At 37.6% G+C, this 22,172-nt stretch overlaps 1 protein-coding gene across 1 annotated transcript in view; it reads right to left on the bottom strand.

Annotated features, from left to right (window-relative positions):
- The window catches only part of LOC130550296 (angiotensin-converting enzyme-like), a 21,999-nt gene extending 2,405 nt beyond the window's left edge, over nt 1-19,594 (bottom strand). Inside the window, exons 1-7 of the mRNA XM_057327718.1 lie at nt 19,340-19,594; nt 15,744-15,911; nt 15,578-15,665; nt 11,246-11,389; nt 10,964-11,155; nt 10,421-10,515; nt 10,179-10,351 (exon numbers count right to left, since the gene is read on the bottom strand). Coding sequence (XP_057183701.1) covers nt 10,179-10,351; nt 10,421-10,515; nt 10,964-11,155; nt 11,246-11,389; nt 15,578-15,665; nt 15,744-15,911; nt 19,340-19,549 — 1,070 coding nt within the window. The 5' untranslated portion in view covers nt 19,550-19,594. The remainder of the gene's footprint in view (nt 1-10,178; nt 10,352-10,420; nt 10,516-10,963; nt 11,156-11,245; nt 11,390-15,577; nt 15,666-15,743; nt 15,912-19,339) is intronic.
- Nucleotides 19,595-22,172: the final 2,578 nt, after the last annotated feature.

Raw genomic sequence — 22,172 nt, 5'->3', positions numbered from 1 at the left:
CATGTACATTCGTAACTTATTTAATGGGACCCTCATAGGTAAATAATGGTTTTTTTTCATTTTTCTACTACTCTATATTTTCTACTCCACTATATTTTGGAGGCAAATTGTCACAAACTGCTCAGACTCAAAGCTTGAAGATCTAAATGCAGCTTTAATCCACAAAAGGTATGGGCAATGGTCAGAGTGATGCAGGCAATGGTCAGGGCAGGCAACAGAGGTTCCAAAACAATAAATAAATCCAAGATCAAAAACACAATAAATAAACAAGGAAAGTAGGTTACATAGACCGAGATCATAACAAACAGGTGAGCATGATTAACATAATAAGTGTGGCAATGGATTATGGGAATGGTTGTGGGTCTTTTAATGATCCAGACACAAGATCCAACAATTTGGCTATGCCAGACTCAACAGTCAAAAACATGAGAATACTTAATTGTGCATTCAATTACTATTAGATAATGCAGAAAAACACTAGATTCAGCGAACGTATTAGCTCCTCCAATGATCAAGGTTTAACAAACAGAGAATGGAATTAAGAGCTATAAATCTTAACCTTTCCCAACCACTGAAGTTCAAATGTTACCCAATGAATGTCCGAGGGGCTGCTTCACTTGGCACACAGCGGAATCTTGAGTGTTCTGTCTAGTTGTGCACAACAACTTGTCAAAATAACTTTATTTCCTTAAATTACAGATTATGAAACATATTAAAATAAATACAATGACTCGCAGTAAAAGGGCATGTCAGTGGGTTCAATTCACCTACAGTATAGACAAGGTATGGCAGACTCTGGTGATGGTCTAACTAATGTACCTCGACCCTATACATGCAACATGCTTTAAAATATCTATTGATGAAAACATGTAGTTTGAAAACAAATGGAAGCAATTTGACAAATTTCTAAGTATGTGTGCGGCAAGTGCAAAAACACCCTTATCCTGCTTTGATTATAACCCAGCAAAATGGCAGTTATAGATGGCTGTTATAAAATAGAACAAAAACATAACATATTAGAAAAAGTCAAGACTCACCTTATGATGATCTTGACTTCATTTCATTCAAAGCGCAATAGTTAAATTAATTAACGGGTAGCTTCAGTTCCTTAACATGGCAAAGTCCGTAACAAGCTCCTCAAAATATAGTCTTCACGATCACAGTTTCAACTGCCATCAGCATCAGCTAATTCAATCTGTCATCAGTCATTGTGGTCCACAAATAATCTGTGACCCATTTCAGCATGGAGAAAAATCTTTCATTTGATGCATTGGAGATAGGCAATGTCACAGCAATCTTGAACGATTTTATTAATTCTGGAAAAGCAACTGGTAAAGTGCTCAGTTCTGTAAAGGCTGTTAAAGTGCTTGCATCTTTCTCATCTTTTAGCTCCATGTCCAGAAAGTCTTTAGCAGTTTTTATGTATTTGGAGCAGTTCGTCATCAATGTGCTTGTCATATTGTTTGGCCAACTTTTCAATCTTCTTTGCATTCATGAAATCACAAGATGAACAGTCAAATGCCTGGACAGCATCAATAAGTCCTTCATTATCCATGAAGCATCGATTTAACTTGCTGTTGAAATGATCCAAGTACTTAAAAGTACAGCGTTTTTTCACGATTATGCAAGTTGTCTCTTGTTGGCCTTTGGCCACTGCTTGACCCTACAATAAAACCCTTTGGACACATTCTGTATTCCAGCAGACCGTGGGCAAGGAGGTGCATCTAAAGACAAGCGTGCTTGTTCTGCCACTCGACATCTGACCTCAACGTCTCCAGCTGATTTTTCATACTTTTAATCAAGGGGGGCAGCTGTTGCGATAGAAATGCCTACTACTTCAAGTTGTTCAGACAATACATATGTCAAACCTAAAGCTTTCTCTAGAGCATGCAACCGTTCGACAAAAGAAAATGGCGGTGGTGCTGAATTAATGGATATCACTGATAGTGGCATTCTTTATAAAATAAGCACTTTAGAAATAGTTGACTCGTAGGATAAAAATAAACCAAATTGTGAAATGAGTTTTCACTTTTGCAGCATTCCACACTTCTGGCAATGGTAAAATTTACATTTAGAGTTAGTCAACTTTCCAGATTTCATGTTTTGGACATCTATAAGAGACTTTGAAGTCTGCAGCAGAGACTTCCGCAACCACTCTAATGGCCACACTTTCAGCCACTTGAAACTGAACTGCACGTCTTTGATCTCAATATTTTCACTTGTGGGTTAAGTGGTCAAGAAAAAATCCTCCCAAAAGCCCTTGTGGCCACATTGGATATCCTATATGAATGCCCTTTTGTGAATAACCCACTTGTGACTCCCAGAGAATATTTTTTATGTGCCCTGTTGCATCTTGAATGTAGCAAATTTGCAATTCAGAGGGCACACCCCTGCAATCAACAGTCTTCGAAGGATTCAAATCAACCACCTTTCCCTGTACAACACCATCCTGAAATCAAATGACAAAAATAACAAGTATCCATGACCATGCACCTTATATAAATGCTCTACACATAAAATATTCAGATGAACTTATTGTATGCAGAAGTATAAAACATAAGTATGCTTAGTCTTAAATGGATCATTAAATTAATTTAAATCGCAGATAGATTAATAAAAGCATGACATTTTCATATACTACTGTTAGATTTATTTTCCCCATAGATTAATAAGACCACATAAATGAATGAATAAGTGTAGCCTATGCGTAGTTTTAGTGCTCACTGAGCGGACAGCTGGCTAAATGTGGAGGAAGGGGATGTATTCTAAACTAAACATTCTTTGTCATGTTGTTTGTTAGGTTATAAACCGATCCTACACATTTTGGTCCATCCAGTTCCTATACCTTATTTGGTTGTAACAGGTGTCTTATTGTGCACTATATAAAGACGTGTCTTCCCTGAAATAAATGAGTTCAAAGGCTTGATGCCTCTCTGTGTCTTGTTTTGTGCTCCCAGATCTGCAGAAGAATTCTCTCACAACATCCAACCTATTAATGATTTGATTTGAAGAGTGATTCCAAAACACAGAAAGAAACTTGGTGTTCGAGTGGAACCAGAAGTTTAAAAAGTGGGGGCTTCATCCTGTTTACTCATCGGTAATCCGGGGAAATTTAGATAATTCTGTGTTTTGAAGACCGCGCTAGACTGAAAGACATTCTACGGGTATCCAGCAGTATCACACAGGTAAGAGTTTTTTTTATTACCTTCCTGTGATATATTGTTGATGGCAGTTTCCGCACGTTTGTGATGTGTTTCTGCAGTTGCGTGTGCACTCCGTGACATTAACCGGGAGCCAGGTTTCGTCCTTGTACAAAGATTTACAGAGATAAAAAATTATATATTAAACATAACGTTCATCCACTTAGATATTGTAGTCCTCATTTTAGTTACTTGTTTTTCGTTTTCTCTTTTTCGTTTTCTGTTCTGCGCGCCAGACGGTTTCCTTGCTCGATCCATGGTCATGTCATGTGTGACTGTCACAGAGTGGGCGGTTGAATAACTCGATTAAATAAAATATATTTTGGAACTCGATTTAAATGATATACAAATGTAAAATTCAAACGTTTTATATAATTACTTGTGTCGTTTTTAAAAAAAAAATATTTATAACGTTTTATTAAACAAAACTTTAAAGAATAATTTCGCACAATGGCGCCCCCTGATGCGTCCGGCGCCCCTATGCACTGCATATACTGCATACCCCATTTTTGCGCCCCTGGGTGGTAGAATACCAACATTGTCTAGTCGAGTCTTAGCCATATCTGGGGTAGATGAAGCTAATGCAGCAATTTGTGAAACTCTTGACAGTCTGATGTTACAAGCACCTTTAGGTCTTGCGCCCTGTTTCTGCCAACAGTTTGTGTCCTTAATTACCTTTGTTTGCATTGATGTGGTAAAAGTCGATCTTGAAGTTCAAAAAATCTCTCAGACAAAGAAGGTTCAGGTGTCAAGGAGTTAACTTTATTTGATCAGGCCAAACAAAGTGAGATGTCCCAAGTCATCTGAAAGCCAAGTGTTTTCCAGCCTGTAGTTATAGTGAAACTTAGGAAAGGAGGTGCTTTCCTAAACCAATCAGGAAATTCCCTTTACCTTTTATTTTTTATTATCCAATCATTCTCGTCTGCCACTATTATTTTCTAGGCAACAAGGTTTGTATCTAATGGTGGAATGTCGACCTTTACTTGGTTTTTAAAAATAAGTTTTCCTGTTGGTACCAGTTTTCAGGCCACAAAGTGAACAACATGTTCAACCTTCTGAACTTTATCTAGGTCAGGCCTTAAACAGATCTCAAAGACATCACTGAATTTTGTATTGCTGAAATCTGTTCTATACTTGGTTAAAATGATTAAGAATATATTTATGTTCAAACAAAACTCAATCATTGCTTAAGTATACTGATTATATCATTAAATCATCTTCATGTATTCACTTGTAACACTCAATCATTGGTCTGATTATTAACACATCTATGGTGATATTATTCCTATGAATACTTCTTATAACTGGGGTGTACAACAGAGCCCAAAAGTGCAATGTGCAAATACAACAATCAACAAAAATGATCAGAATTATCAAAAATGATCAGAATTATGCACAATAGCATCTGTACAGGTATGTCTGAGCTCACTATAGTCTGTTTAGAAGTACTGGGTTCACAGAACTCACCGGCTATATGCTGAGGGGGTCCATGGCGAGGCTCAGCTGTTCCTACAGGGATGGCAGTATCGCAAGTAACTTTGTTTCAAGAACTGCAATCTTTTGTAGAAGTTTGTGGCAGTTTGAGAAGCAGGTGGTTGTTGTTCCAAAAGAAGACATTTTCACACCAGTTTGAATGTGGGCAGCCGAGTTATCCTTAATAATTTCAATTGTCGGCAGTAAGCTGGTAGACCACTATCCTAAAAAATATCCTGGTTGCTCAGTATTCCAAAAGTTTTGAAGTATTTCCCAGAGTACTTATGTTAGAATTTGTTAGTTATTTGTGTTAGTATTCATGTTTAAGTGTTTAAAACATGTAAAAATGTTAAATTATGTTGACATTATGATGATGTTGAAATGTGAAGTGATGTTTTCAATCCGCTTGTTATTTTGTGTATTCAATATATCATCTTACTGTTACTACTCGTTTATAATCAGTTTATGTTAAATATGTAAATGTGTTTTAGGCCTAGGTATTAAATGTTATTTGTTATGATTGTTGTTATTCTAATAAAGCACTGTTTTATGTTTATTTTTGATTGTGGGGTTTCATTCATTTGATGGTAATGCTTTTATTTATTGAGTGAAAGTAATTACTTAAATTTCTAGCCTATATATATTACGTTTGCCCGTGATAATGTGTGATTACACAACATACAGAATTTGCGAGTATAGTTATTGTTTACATGGATTTAAATTTGTTCATGGCTACAGTCTACTGTGTCTCCAGTTTTTTTGTGGCTACTGTCAGTTTAATGGTTTTGTGAATGTCCATAATTTTTTAAAACATGACCGTTTTAAATTTCTTATTACCTTTATCTGCATATAGAATTTGTGAATTAATTTAAAGGAAACTTCTCTGAATTTGTTAATAATAATGTATATTTTTGTGGTAACATTTTTCCAGTACATTGAGAAAATTGCTCCAGTAGGAAAGTACATAAGGTTTGTGGACAATATGTCTTTGAAAAAGTGTGTGAATATACCTGGCCTATTACTATAGCATGGAATTATACATAACTTCCCACAGCTGTTTGGAAGGGATCGAACAGGTAAAATAGAAAGACTCCTTTTACAGCCCTCAAAATGTGTATTAATAACATTTGTGGTTATAGGCTAGTGTCAAAAAAAGGAAATATATAGGAAATAGGAATATATTTTGGATTAAGAACTTGCCATATATATAGGTTAAATGACCATTTTGATTAAAAAGATTTCAGACTAAAATATTATTTTTGTTAAACCAGGTTTGAAAGAAAAACGACGTATTTTTGAAAAAAATATTTTCATTACTCCAAATAAAATAAGAATGTGGATAAAAGTTGTGTTTATAAATGATAGCGCAAACGTGGACTCAGCTTAGAAAATATTTAATTTAGAAGAAAATTCCCATTGAAGATGGGCCTTTAAGATATTTTATCTAATTAAGAAAAATCGATTTTTTTTCCTTATAGGTTGTTTGCACGTGATGACACCTACGCAGATGAGGACAGCTGCTCTTTGCGCACTATTGTGACTTTACATTTACATTTACATTTATGCATTTGGCAGACGCTTTTATCCAAAGCGACTTACATTGCTTTATCCTATACATTTATACATAGGCATGTGCAATCCTTGGGATCGAACCCACAACTTTGTGTTGTTAACGCAATGCTCTTACCACTGACATTCCTGTTTCGACATTCATCTTCACAATTTCTGCGCATCAGGTAACTGCGCCATCCAGCGTTTGCTTCCGCGTAACTTTACTTTTGTAACGGCAAGTTTTATACTTCATGTATGTTGTGTAAATCAGCTGTGTAAGCGTAAGTTAAGTTTAAATAGCTCTTGGTTGCAGGTGTGTAACGTCCGTTTCTTTTGTGACGTTGTAAAAGTATCACTTTTTTTAGTTTTGGTAAAAACAGTAGTTCCATGCATCCTAATTGATAGGTAAACGTGGTGTTATTGTAGTCAGTGTTTAGTTATCATGTTGCTATTATAGCTTCTATCGTCATTTTACTTCCCATAGTTACAGTACTTTCACAGTAAAACCATACGTTAAATACTTATCTTTTTGTGATTAGTTCATTTTGTTTGTGTCTACTTCTTTCTTTTTATGAGAAGTATTGTCATTGTCAAGTGTACTGTAAATGTACAGTTAGTGTATTGAGCTAAAATTAATGATGAAGTGTATGCCAGTGGTTTTCAAACTCGTTCCTGGGAACCTAGTGCTCTGCACATTTTGCATATCTGCCTTATCTAATACACCTGACTCAAATCATCAGGGCCTGTATTCATGAAAAATCTTAGCGCAAAGAGTTGCTCCTAGTTACAAAATTCTAAGAAAATTCTTAGAAATATGGGCGTTTCCCCTTAAAATGACAGAAAAGATCCTAGTAAAGAAAAAATAAATTCATAAAGCATCTTAACCCTTAAAAGAGCTCTTAAGGTCCAAAATTTTAGGAGTAGCGAGGAGGACTTTTAAGAGACTTAAGAGTTTCTTTAGCAGCAGAGAAAATGGACGAAACATGAAAAGTGAGAAGAAATGTGTTGCAATGCATGACAATTTCCATTTTACTTTAAAGTTTTATAAGATTTTTTTATTGTTTTTGTGTGTGTTCAACTTTGATTTTCTTGTATAGCTGCTTTGATGCAATGCAAATTGTAAACGCTCTAGAACATTAAATGACATTGAATTGAATGACAGTGAGTTAATAAGACACAACACATTAGATGTTTGTGACCGATCCTATTAGAGACACGCTAACATCTCCATATGTTTATTCTACTATATACTACCCTGTACAATGTCTCTTATATGTTATTATCCCCCATTTTCTGTAAAATAGTCTTTATTTTATATATGCACAATTTAGAATCTTTTAGACTGTAAATCGTATAATATATTGTATTGTCATTGTGTTGAATGTCTGTACTAGAAGCTTCCAACACCAAAGAAAATTCCTTGTGTGTGCAAGCACACTTGGCAATAAAGCTCTTCTGATTCTGATTCTGATTCTGAGACAGCGCAGAAATGCCATAGCGCCAGAAATAGAAGAAATCACTACATGAACATATTTAGCAGAAATGCAGCAGAGATGATTTGGTTCTGTCACAATCTTCTATAGTGATCACACAAACAATTACAGCACTTACAGAAACGTATTGTGTCACTGTTCATTTTCTATCAAATACATTGACATTAACAGCATGGTAAATAAAAAATAAACAATATATGTGTGTGTGCGTGAGTATGGTAAAACAGAAAAAGATTACATGTGCAATTCCAAACTAATGACCCTATAGAGTGTTTTCACGACGCGTCATCAATCCGGAAGTCGGCCATGTTGGAGGAACTCGGAGTACACTGTCAGAAAGAAATGTGTACCTTTAGGCAGGGCTCGACATTAACGCTTGTCCGGGACAAGTGAATGTTTTGTATGGGCAAGTGAGGGAGAATTTTACTTGCCCGACCGGACAAGTAACTTGGAAAAAAAAAACAGTGCGACATATGTAGAATAATAAGAATATATGCATTAGACAGAGCTGCGTGTTTGTCGTGGTTGTCCCTGTTTGTGTGTGACATTAATCAATGCGCACCGCACTGAGTCCACGCGGACGAAGAATCCTTTAAATGTCATCTGGCTGTTCTGCGTGTCTGAGTGAATTATGTGCACCGTTTAACATACAACACGAGTGATGGTCGAACTGCGGTCAAGCCAGCCGCGGTTTGAAAATACACGGTCAAGCCAGCCGCCGTTTAGGTTCAGATGCACGTTTATTGAGTGGTTTATGGTATATTACAGGAACACCGCTTGTAAAGCTTTATTTAAATGTATACGATCCGCGTCTCTTGTCAATAACATAATTCTTGTTTTACGTTTAGAATATCTCGTTTTTGTCGTAATTTATGCAGGTTTTTTTCTCCGAATGTTTGCATTATGATTGCTGTAACGTTATATTGTGAAACCAATGTCTCTGTCTGTATCTTAAATATGTATTATTTTAATGCCTTCTAGACCTTTGTCCTGCAAATAAAACTGTTTATGCAGTTTGCAATTACAGTACCCATGGATTTGAACAGATAGAACATGCTTAGGGGAAATGTATCGGAGTAAAAGTATACATCTTGTTCAGGAAATGTGGTGGATTAAAAGTAAAAGTCTGCAGAAATATAAAGACTCAAGTACAGTACAGATACTCTCAAAAAATGAAGTACTGTACTGAAGTATTTTTACTTTGTTACATTACAACACTGCATGCAGGTGATTTCAAGCGCAAGGTAAGCTGTCAGTGAAGCGCTTGCCCAAGCTGAAACACAGTTGCTGCCAGATTACGATTGCTGAGAATCACATTGTGCTGATGCAAACCAATTTTACAATGCTTTAAGCAAAGCTGAAAACCACTGAAAGTCCACTGAAAACGTATCTTATATATTTAACATACAATTTCTATGCCAAAAACGTATGTTATTTGGCATCATGCTCGTCATGAGTAAATAAAGTGATGATGAAATGAATAAAATGTATGTAAAATTAAAGAACTGAGGATTTTATTCCCCTTGTTATCTTATGCAATTGTTGCTTAAAGTCTGTTCAGCTGCTAGCTTTGTGTAGAAATTTTTGTTGGCAAAAAAAAAAAAAATGGTAACACGCAGACTTAACTACTTGTTAAAATAAATATGAACTTGAGGGTCTTTTTATATAATTTTGATCAAACTTTTGCCTCAAGCCTCTTCAAACTGGTGTGTGCGCAATGTGATGGGAGGGGATCTTAAGTGAAACATAGGAAAGGCTGCTACTGGTCTTACCCCTCAGCATTCCCGTTTAGAAAGCCACCGCTGGTCACTGATAATAAGTAGTTGGTCTACTGAGAGTTTACTTCAAAGTGTTTGTTGCACATTTTTGGTTGAAGGTACATTGAACTATCACCTAAAATTTATACATGTAACATGGTTGCAGTTTACTACCAAGTTTACTACTCTTACAATTCAAGGACACTTAAAAGTATGCTTTCACAAAATGTTGGCCAATTAAGCCCCAAGTAGTGTTGAAATCGTACACTACTACTAGTACTATATTGATTTTATGGCGCTTTTCCACTGCATGGTATGGTCAGGTTTGATACAACTCGGCTCGGTACAGCTCTACTACAAAAGTATCAGGTACTAGGTACTGTACACAGTGGAATCCCCTAAAAGTGAGCTGTACCGCACCGTACCGTACCGTGCAGTACTTTGCAGTGGAAAAGCACCCTTAGTGTACCTACAACAGTACACAGTACTACATACGGTGTACTTAACTTGACCTCTACTTCAGCATACTTAATGAAAAGCACTTGAAGTATACTTTTTTTTCTAAAGGATGACACACTACAGTAATGGTTACACACTAGTGGCACCAAACAGAATGGCAATCGTTTGCTTGAACTACCCGACCAGGACAAACGTAAAAACTGGAAACATGTACGTTTAGGGCGGGACTGCATGAGACATCATACCTAAAGTCCTTGCGGTTGTAGAAGTCCCAGGCAGATGCATGAGAGACCACGTCTCTCCCATCGCTCGGTTTCTCCAGCATGGACTTGTCCCAGAACTTGTCCGGCATAGGAATCAATCCCAGAGAGGTGAAGAACTCCTCAGCCACCCGGAACATGTGAGTGGCATTATAGCCCTATGGGCAAAAAGCACTTGATCACTTTATGGCGTCTTTGAGGAAGGCATTTTTGAAATTCCGAGTTACCTGAGCAACCATGGTGTCAGTCACATCTACATTGGTCTTGTCAGGAAAAGGAATCATCATATTATAGATGTTCCAATTCTGTGACCACATGTTCCCTTAAACCAAACACATCAGCATCTTCAGGACCGTTGGATATTACGCATCAGAAATGATAAGAGACCGACTGTCTGACGGTGAGATCACACTCAGAAGTAACAAGATCTGGATCATCAGTTACAAAAGATTTTCCATCAGTCCATTTGGACACAAAGTTGTGTTTACAAGGTACTGTGTTTATACAATGACTTCTACTAGTGGATTTGTGCATCCTCAGAATGAAGCGAACTAGATGAGAATGGCATATTTTACTGATACAGACATTTGTTTCGCTATTGTTACTGTTTTCTGTTGTGTTTGAGCTGCAGAAAGAAAAGAAATTTGGACAATTTGTAAAAGGATCAATTTCAAATGTCTGTCTGTATGAATAATGCCATTATTACAGTAATGAAACCCATTGCTGTAAGCGTGAGAAAAGTAGAGTTTTCAGAATGCAATGGTCTATACCCAGGAGGTGGGCTGGGATTGGACCCTTGAGGTTGATGTACTTAGGGCCGTAGAAATCATAGAGTTTGCGGCGGACAAAGGCGTGCAGGTTCTGGTAAAGAGGTTCCAGCTGTATAAACAGGTTCTCGAGGTCTTGCTCGAATGTCAGAGATTCGTACAAAGAACGCCAGTATGCTCCCGTGTCTGAAAAGCCTGAGGAGAACAGATGAGAAGGTGAGGTCAAACCTTGTTGAATCTTTATATTTTCCCCTCTTTATTCATGCAAAAGAATGATGTTCTCACCATCCATCCTGAATGCTTTGTTGCTGAGCTCTACAAACTCAGGGTAGAGAGATCTGAGATGATCTCCAGCTTCATTATGCCAACCCTCCCAGGCATACAGAAGTCTCTTATAGCTTCTGGAGTTAGCCATGATGTCTATGAGCTCTGAGACGACACATGAACAACTGTTTAAGCAAACTCTACACTAACAGCTTTCCGTTGTGAGGTATATTTACAGTACAGGCACTACAATGGTTCAGACCTTACTTATCAGACAGACATCAATTTGTCCATTTAAATGGGGAATCATCAAATCTAACGCAAGTAAATTATGGATTACCTCAGGGATCGGTTTTAGGACCCTTGCTATTCTCCATATACATGCTGCCCCTTGGAAACATTATTAAAAAACATGGGATATTTAGTTCCGGTGCTGTTATGCAGTTATGATTGACTCGCCTGGACGGAATGCATGTCTGGTCTTGATGAGATAATATCGCGTAGCTATCCAAATTGGCAGAGTGCATCGAAGGATATAAAACATTGGATGACTTGTATTTCCTTCTTTTAAATTCTAATAAAACAGAAATATTATTTCGGACCAAAGACACGTGAGAGAATATTCGGTTATAACCTGCAAATTGAAGGCTGCACTGTTACTCCAACAAATACAGTTAAAGACCTAGGCGTTATATTAGACAGCAACCTGTCATTTAAAAATCACATCTCAAATGTCACAAAAACAGCCTTCTTCCACCTTAGAAATGTTGCCAAATTACAAAATATTTTATGTGTGCTGACGCAGAAAAGCTTATTCATGCATTTGTGACCTCAAGACTGACTACTGAATGCACTCTTAGTGGTTGTCCTGCATCATCAATAAACAAACTACAGTTAGTTCAGAATGCAGCTGCCAGATTTCTAACCAGGTCCAGAAAATACGATCAATAACCCCAATTTATCACCCTTCACTGGTTACCCATTAAGTATAGGATTAAGTAAGTTCTTTTAATCACTTATAAAGCCTTAAAGGTTTAGCCCCTCCTACATAACAGAGCTTCTACCACACTACAACCCATCACGCTCTCTAAGATCTCAAAACTCCAGACTTTTATAACACCTAGAATAACTAAATCCACCAAAGGGGGTAGAGCTTTCTCATACTAGCACCTAAACTCTGGAATAGCCTTCCATACTATTCGAGGGTCAGACACACTCTCCCAATTTAAATCTAGATTAAAACACATCTTTTCAGCCAAGCATTCACTTAATGCAAAATATGCTAAATAAACCACCGGGAGACTGCATTTATTATGATATTATACTAGAATAATCTTGATTGTTCTATAAACACCATGCACTGTGCTGTGTTTTACCTTTTTTGTGTTTTTCAGTTTTTCTTATTTTCTCCTGTAAAGCTGCTTTGGAACAATGCACATTGTGAAAAGCGCTATATAATAAAATTGAATTGAATTAGCAATATGGGTAAAGTTGTTGTGATAAACACTGCTAGTACACTCCAAAGGTGGAATTATAAAAGAGCATGACTTTAGATTTATCTAAGGGAGCCATATAGGAGTGTACTTACTGTCAGTTCCTAAAAAGTTATAGCTTAGCCAACAACTAGGTTACTATATTAAAAAGGAAGTGTCCAGACACATGAACACCCAAAGGTCAGTTTATGGTTCTGCGTAGGACCTACGCCGTAACCTACGGCGTAGCCTACGCAGAGCCGCTACCCTGTGCGTACCCTACGCCGTAGCCTGACGCGCACCTCTCCAAAAATGTAACAACGCGTCAACTCAACGCGGACCCTACGCGGACCGCAAGCGCTGTGATTGGTCGGTTTGGCAGCATCGTACTTCCTTCTACGCATTTCCGGCATCTTCTTCTCTGGTGTCTTCTTCCGGCAAGTTCAGAGTCCACAAAAGAACAACATGGTGAGCATCGACATCGACCAAGTTACTGAGCGTCCTCACGATTCTGGCGGACTATAAAGACTGTCAGATGGCGGCGAATTCTTGGAGAGAGATTTCCTCTAACGTCGGTTTGGCTTCCATTGTCGTTTGCAAACACTAGCATACACACACACAAAACATCGGCGAAGAAGAGCAAACCCATGAAAACACAAAGAGCCAACTAGCGTTTCGGCGGTGTAATTGCAGTATGACGCATACTCTCAACCAGAACCATAAATGTTCACGACGGCGTCGTCTACGTACGTAGGCTACGCCGTATGTTACGGCGTAGGTCCTACGCAGACCATAAACTGACCTTAGCTTGTAGATGTAATTAGTTGTAGTCCTTCCACTTAGATTCCCCTCAGTTTTTTATTACCCACCACCAGAGATGGGAAGTAACGAAGTACAAATACTTCGTTACTGTACTTAAGTAGATTTTTCTGGTACTGTACTTTACTCCACTATTTATTTTTCTGACGACTTTTTACTTTCACTTCTTACATTTTTACGCAAATACCTGTACTTTCTACTTCTTACATTTTCAAACCAGGCTCGTTACTTTAGTTTTAATCTGTATTTGATGCACAATCAATATTATTTCTTGTCATTGCGTGACTTTTTCAACCTAATGATAGGTCTGCCTAAAAGCCGAAGCGCTGTGTGAGGTGGCCACTAGCCAATCAAATGTAAGAAGGCGGGAGTTACTGTTTACAGAGCAAAGCGGTGACCAATCAAATCAAAGAAGACGGAGTAACTGTTCTCAGATCTCGAGCGTGATATTCGCATCATGTGGTGACTCGTGAATGGTAGGGTTTTTTAGCGCGAAAGGACCAGATTTTAAATATGTAATTTAGCTATTTAGCTATTCGCATGTTCTACAAACATATACTTCACGAAAGATGTACTGTAGTTCTGTCAGAAGTTAAGGCAGCTCGTTAAGGTAAGCGCATTATTGTTGCTGTTGTTCATTAGTATGTATGAATTGCATGTTTTTTGCTATCGTGGTGTGTGCGTTAAGTTCATGAACGAGTGAAAAATACCTGCTCATTGCGTTGCTTTCGATGAACTAATTATAGTGGGCACTTTTGCACAAAAATGCGCTAATTTCCTGATTGCCATTTGAAGTGGTTTCTGGACATATCCTATTAGTCTTATTTTCTAATTTTCTTAATGCATTTGCCTTGTTTGATCTGTTTGATCTATTTTCCTGATTTTTATTATATTTTTTCATCTTGTCATGATTAAAATTATAAGGAAATAAAAAACGATCCTTATCAACGTTGATTGACATTGCAATAAAATACTATCACATTATTTTGGAAGTTAAAATTTTGGGCTGGTTTTTGTTGGAGTGAGTAGGTTTTAGTGAGCCTTTGGGCTGGAAATCATCCACCTAATCTAGCAACACTGACATCAGTTTTAATGTTGAACGAGTGTAACGTACAATGTAAGAGGCTAAACATTTAATATTTTAAAGCGAGGCATAATTTCAAGAAATGTGTTTAACCAATCGAGAAAAACAGTAATGGTTACCAAGTAAATTGACTTGCCTAATTAATTATCTCTTTATTTCTCAGTTTTCTCTTTTTGACAAGATCTCCCAAGTGTCTACAACCTTTGTATAATGATATGTCCATGAATGGTCTGTGCTTAAAATTTAAAGGGACAGTTAATCTAAAATTGAAAGCAGTGAAATTCTGTTATAAAATGTTTTGACAATCACAGTACCAAACAGTATTTCCTGGCTATTACGCATCGCAGACATAGGCTAGTAGTCTAAGAAGCTGCCACGACCAAGGCGGAAGGCAACACAAAGAATAGCTAAAATTATGGTTGAGAACTTGAGACAAAGGGAATTCTGTCACAATTATTATCAATACGCTTGTCCTTTACACTCTTATCTTACATCATAATTGTATTATACATTTGTGTTTTTTTCCACTACCTAGGTAGTGGCAAATAGATTTATTCCATCAGTCTTTTTTATGCTTGTGTTCTACATAATGTAGTTCAGTTGTGAGGTAGGAGCGTGACTCTAAAACAGGTAGTAGTATTGGCTACTTTTTACTTAAGTACATTTTAGAGCCCATACTTTATACTTTTACTTGAGTAAACAAGTTTAGTCAGTACTTCAACTTTTACTTGAGTACTTTTAAACATGAGTATCTGTACTTCTACTTAAGTAAAGGATGTGTGTACTTTTGCCATCTCTGTTAATCACTACTCTGGATGTACTTTTACAGCTCTCTTTCTCACAGAGAGCTGGCATATCCTTCAGGAAACACACATCTAGTTTATTTGATATAATATAAGTGTGTAAAACGAATTCCTTTCTGTGGTTATTTTGACCCTTTCGAACACATATCAACACAGTGTTGGGAGGGTTTCTCACCAGGCTCCAAAGACCAGCATTCCTCAGGGCTGCGGCACACCTTCGCTGTCGAGTAGATGCTATCCATCTGGCTCAGAATGGTGTTGTACTGAGAAAACAAAGATTACAACACATCTGTCATCAGGAGCTCTTTCCACCGCTGACTCGATGGGGTATGAGAACTCACTCTCTCCCTCTCTGAGGTTGGGAGGTTGGCTGGTCCCAGAACTTTGATATTGCTGAGGATTATTTGCACTTCAGGATTTAACGTCTCAATGAAAGAATCAGGGAATGTGTCTTTTGCTTTCTGACACCATGCTTCGGTGAATTCCAGCTCTTCCAAAAATGCGATCACCTAAAAGAAGCAAAGAGCAAAATCTTTTATTAACTGCTGTCTGGACCTCAAGATTTAAATCTGAAGTGCTGATCTTACATGAAACAATCACCTTGATTTTATTGAACGGTCCTGTCTGCACTTGTGTATTTGATACAGATTTACAAAAAGATGATACATAGGGATGTTGATTAAGCGAATATTCACATGTAAAACAAGAAAAATTTAGATAAAAGAGTACTATTAAGCTGTAGTCTTTCTAAATAGTCTTACAATACACATAAATGACTACGTAGAATGTAAGTCAATAGTCATTTTTTATTGTAAAATGTTATTATCGTTTTGCAATGTTGCTTGTGGAGCAACCCAGCTACCTGGGAACATTCTCAATGTTCTCAAAAATTTATCACAAAGTTATCAAAAATGTTCTTGCAGTAACATTAAAAAAGCTTTAAATTGGCATTGCGTCATTGAGAGATGTTCTTAAAGCGTTATAAAAACGTTATCCTTACAATGTTACTGGAAAGTTTAAAATGATCAGAAATAATGTTTTCAAAAAGTAATGGGAATGTTAGCACCATGTTTTTAGAACATATTTTTGATAGCTGGGGATAGAAATAGGGGTGTCTGCTTTAGCATGCTCATATTTATACCTTACATGCCAGAATGTACGAATGTTCTCTAAAACTTCTCAAAGTTATCAAATAGCCGAGGTTCTTGCAGTGACATTAAAAGAGCATTTCATCAACATTATGTCAATGCTAAATGTTCTTAGAACGTTCTAAAAACATTATTCTTACATTGTTAGTGGAAAAGCCATTTCTCAATATGCGTTCTTCAGCGGTCTTGTATCCTAGTGTTCTTGCTCTACGTCATCAATAACCGTCAAAGTCCATTCCAATACTCAACACAAGAACAGAGAACGAATGAAAGTTGCAAAATGTTAGCAAAATGTTCTTAGAAAGTATTTTTGCTAGCTGGGAATGAAAAGGGGCGTCTGTGTTAGCATGCTCATATTATTTATACCTTACATGCCAAAGTTGGCATGATGCACCTTTAACTGCATTTAATGAACTGGCTACAATTTAGTAATTTAACCAAAGTTGGGTGGGAACACTTTCTAGAAGTTTGAAGGTGTCCTTCTGTGACCACTTTGACCCCCTTTTCATCTCCTCTTCCAAGTTCCCATTCGGCCAGTCATGATTACAGATGTCTGTATGAGTGCTCTGAGGAGAGAGACCGTTAACTCCCCAACACATTCTCTAAGTATCAGATGTTTGATGGGGTGGAATGTGAATGTTCAGAAAACACTGCACCTGTTTTACAGTCTGTGATCCAAACGGTTTGATCTACGGTACATTTTTAGAGGGAAATTAAAAGTTCTTGAGTGCCGATTGATCGGACGCTCTGACAGGCATTACAATGAAATTATGGGCTGCACATGACCTCAGACAGCAGCTGAAAAGAGAGCTTCTGGTGTGGGAGTGACACTTACAGCCACGGAAAAAATTAAGAGACCATTTTTTAATTATTTTCCTGATGTATTTACAATTTATAGGTAGGTATGCACGTAGGTAAAAAAATCATTTTTGTATCATTCTGTGAAGTATTAACAATATTTCACCCAAATTTCAAATCAAAATATTGTTTCTATTTGCATTTATTTTCAGAAAATGAAAACTGGAGAAGTGGGTCAAAATAACTATAAAATAACCAAGATGCTCTGTATGTCTTCAGACCTGAAATACTCACGCAAAAATGGAAATACTGTCATTTACTCACCTTCGAGTTGTTCCAAATCTGTATAAATTTCTTTGTTCTGTTGAACAAGACATTTTGAAGAATGTAGGACAGCAAACAGTTCTGGGGCACTATTAACTACCATTGTTGTTTTTCCTACTATGGGAGTCAATGGGGTGCAAAATCTGTGTGGTTATAAGCATTCTTCCAAATATCTTTCTCTGTGCTCATCAGAACAAAGACTTTTATACAGATTTGGAACAACTCGAAGGTAAGTAAATGAAAGAATTTATGGGTGAAGTATCCCTTTGAGCAATCCAACAGTATCTGTACATGTTTTCAGGAAAAGTAAAAAAAAAAATGTATGTGATGACCTGGATTTTTCTCACAGTTTTCATTTTTCTCGTCATGCTGTCAGTCTTTCACATTGCTGTTGGATGACTTTGTTGAAATTCAACAGACAATAGAATGGCAACAATACATCTAGAAGTGATGATTACATGAGTATTTAGAACGGTCTCTTATTTTTTTCCCCACAGCTTCATAATGTCTGTGTGTCATCATAAACCTGCAACTCAACAAAAGTTGTAAAGCTTCAAAGTAAGAAATTTCCAAAATATTAAACTCTCAAGTTGGAAACTAAGGTAAACGGAAGGCGACAAATCTGAAACATGAGGTCATCTAATTCTCATTCAGTCTCATGACACAGATATTCTGTTGTGCAACATACTGATATTAAATTAATATTTATACTGACAACCCCCACTTGACACATACTAACAAAAAATTTAAATCGTCAATATAATCATTCCAACATGACAATTACTCAACCTGTAAATACATTCTCAACCATGTAAAGTTAAAGCAAACAAACATCTGCATGTGTCCCAATATTCAATCTTTGTTCATCCTTGCAAACCATCAAGTATAAGAACAGGTACACATCTTCTACACAAGACATCATCATCATGGTCCTCCATGCCCAGCTACTCTGCTGGATTGGGTTTCTTTAACACAAAGCTGCCCTCTTATCTCTTATCATATGGCACCGCCCCCACACCCACCACCTCCCAAAGAGACACCCGAAACACTTTGATCAACCCATGTCTGAAATAATAGACATCACCGCAGGCATCGCTCGAGTTCTGTCCGGCTCGCAGTCGCTCTTTTCAGCCTTTTTGTGAGGTTTGGTTCAGATGTTGTGCCATGAGTTTGAATGGTTAAGTGGTGCCAGGACCCGTTCTCTAAGCTGTAGGAGAATGTTGAGACTGCTGGGACTCAGTTGTGCAGAACTTATCAAAGGGAGCATGGATTCGCTACGCTGGGATCATGTTAGCCGTTTCAACACAATCTCATGACAATTCATAACTATTCATGTTGAATTTGTGTCCCTAAGATCTGCTTTTGCATAAGTGGCAGGTTTAGGGGTGGGGCTTCATTGTGCTTTATGTTTTGGTACGAATCGTTTTATGCAAATTTTGACAAATAGCCAGTCTGTAAATTAATGACAAATTCCACAGTTTTTTCAGTCACACTTTATTTTAAGGTTCAGTTCTCAGTTTTAGTAAACTATTAACTACGACTTTTGCTTAGTTAACTCTTCATTTGTTGCTTATTAATAGTTAGTAAGGTAGTTTGCATGTTTGTGTTTGTGTCCTTAAAGCCGAGATCAAACTAGGTTTTTCTACAGAAAAGAAAAGCGCATGTACCTGCTGTTGGGAATTGTGCACAGTCAGGTTAGTGTTGTACTTCCAGTTGGCTTCTGTGCTGAAGTAGAAGACTTCCTCTGCCGTTGAGTTGTAATCTTCTACAAACGTCTGAGCCCCGACAACTGTCTGAGAGTAATCTCCCGGCATCCACTCGGGTCTGAGAGCTGCGCTGGTGCTGATGAGAGTCAGTAGGACCGCTGCCCGCTGCATGACGGAGCACAGCTGAGGTCTGAGGAACAGCAGAAGAAATGAATGAGACCGTGCTCAGTGCTGGATGCTCCTGTCCAGCGGTTTCCCCTTTCTCTCCTCCCTCTGTTATTTGTCAGAATATGTGGACTGAACCCAAGCGCAGACAGGAAAGGGTTAACGAAAATACTTTATTAAAATATAAACAAAACAAAACCCACAATGGGGCAAAACAGGAAATAATACTGACTAAACTAACAAAACTTCCCACAGGGGGGAATAAACTGAGCGATCAAAAATGAACAAAATACGTATACTTCAATCAAAACAACAAGGCAGGAACAAGGCTTAGACTGGGGTAACACTTCGACATGAACTAAGCAACGAACTTGCAGGGGACAGAGAACTCAAGGGCATTAAGTAGGGGAAACTAATGAAGGGATGATTACATAAGGGAGGTGTCGGGAAGGAATCAAACACTAAGGGTGAGATTATGGGAAACAAGGGGGCGGGGCTAAGAGAAGCGACAAGAGAGAACCACACACACACACACATGTCTGGTTTATTATCTCCGTGGGCCACAGTCCATAGGCCTAATGTTTTTTATACTGTACAAATTGTATATTTATCCCCTAACCTAAAGATCATAGAAAACTTGCATTTAGAAAAAAATATTGTTCTGTACAAAAGCCTTTTTGCCCATGGGACCTCAATTTTGGTCCCCACGGTCACACGAGTCCCCATGGTTGGTGTGCAGTGCGTTTAGGTAGTACACACACGCTACGTACACGCAACTGTTTTTTATTTATACTGTACAAACTGTATATTTATCCCCTACCCCTAAACCTAAAGATCATAGAAAACTTTTTGCATTTTTAGATTTAAAAAAATATTGTTCTGTACAATTTATAAGCTTTTTTGCCCATGGGGACTTCAATTTTGGTCCCACGGTGACACGAGTCCCCATGTGTTGGTGTGCATTCAGGTTTAGGTCTCCCACCGGATATAAAAACATGTCCAACTAGGGATGGGCGATATGGCCCTAAAACTCTATCACGATAATTCCTGGTATTTTTGCGATAACGATAAAAATGACGATATATCCATAACTGCCATCCACCGCTGTTTTTTGCGTCAAGTGATAGTAGCTGCATGTAGTCTAGACCCTCAGAAAAACAAATATTATCAAAAAGTAAAACTTACCCCAAATCAAACAGCTCCTAAAATATACCTACAGTATTTTTGTAAATATAAAATATAATAGTGAGATTCGACTTCAAAAGGTTGTAGTAAAGAAAAGTTAAATGAACTAAAGCTCAATAAACACATCATGTCATACCTAAAACTGTATATATTCTATTGTTGGGTGGAAACGATCGATCGCATCACGCTGTCAATCACTCTCTCTTGAACTGTGTGAACCTTCTCTTCTCACAGCAACATACACTGAATCTGTCTATGACTCGCGCTACAGAAAGAGAACAGAAAAATGCGGATAAAAGAAATCTAATTAAATAATCCATGCTTTTATACGCTCATAAACGTATTTAAAATAACGTAATACAAACTCGCATTTGTACTGTATGTAAACAGGCAGCAGTGCTGTGCGCGCTGTGTCGCTATGAAAGCACATGTGGGCGCGAGCTGCGCACGGGACGCTCCGTTCATCCTGTATATAACAGGCAAGAAATCATATTAAACAATTTCGCACGCGCGCATAACATCTAACGAATGTTTAAATAAATACTTTTAGCCAAACTAAATGTTGTGGTGTAACGTATTATGACTATCAACGAATACTTAACAAACGAATTAAATAAAACGAAAGTGAAACTAAACATTAACTCGGATGCATCTACAGTGCCAACCTAAACGAGATGTTAGAGCTCGTCTTTTAGTGCAAACTCTTTCTCAGCTTCACGTCCGCCCTCCGCTATACCCGTTTTCGCTTCACATATGAGCTGTGAATGGGTCTCACAAAGAAATACGTCATCAACTAGAATTTATCGTTTATATCGCGGGAAGACTAATTCCTATTGTGTGGGGAATTTCTACCGGTATATCGCAAACGATATAATATCGCCCATCCCTAGTACCAAATAGGACACAAATCATTTATCCTTATTAGTCAGTCTTTATCACAATAACTCGGGTGCATAAGCACAACAGTTTCATGTGGCACAGGAGCATCATGGCATGACAGACCATAAAATTGTAAAAATCAGATACATAAACGGAATTACTTTCCAAACAAACATGCATTTTAAAGGAATGACTTGTTATCTTCTGAACAGTATTTGAGGTCTGAAAGACATACAGAGCATCTTGTTCTGTTATTTTGACTTTGTTTTTAGCAAATAAATGCAATAGAGTCAAATATTTTTATTTGAAATTTGGGCGACATTTTGTTAATCATTTTTGAATAAAGGTTTAAATGAATAATGTTAATAGGCACACACTGCCCAGTACTGAAGCTGTTGTGTGACTTCTAATCTAGGCTCTCAATTGTCGAACGAATAGTTGAATGGGGAGTAATACTTCTAAGGCTGAGGTCTTAAGAGTCCGAAATGATTGAAATAGCTATGTGGTTACAAGTAGGGAGCTTTACGACACGCATTATTTGGCATCGGGTTAAGTTTGCCACCGC

Source organism: Triplophysa rosa, unplaced genomic scaffold (assembly GCF_024868665.1).
Source record: "Triplophysa rosa unplaced genomic scaffold, Trosa_1v2 scaffold283_ERROPOS281209, whole genome shotgun sequence".
In the NCBI taxonomy this organism is placed as follows: Eukaryota; Metazoa; Chordata; class Actinopteri; order Cypriniformes; family Nemacheilidae; genus Triplophysa; species Triplophysa rosa.
This window is presented reverse-complemented; position numbering and strand designations above follow the sequence as displayed.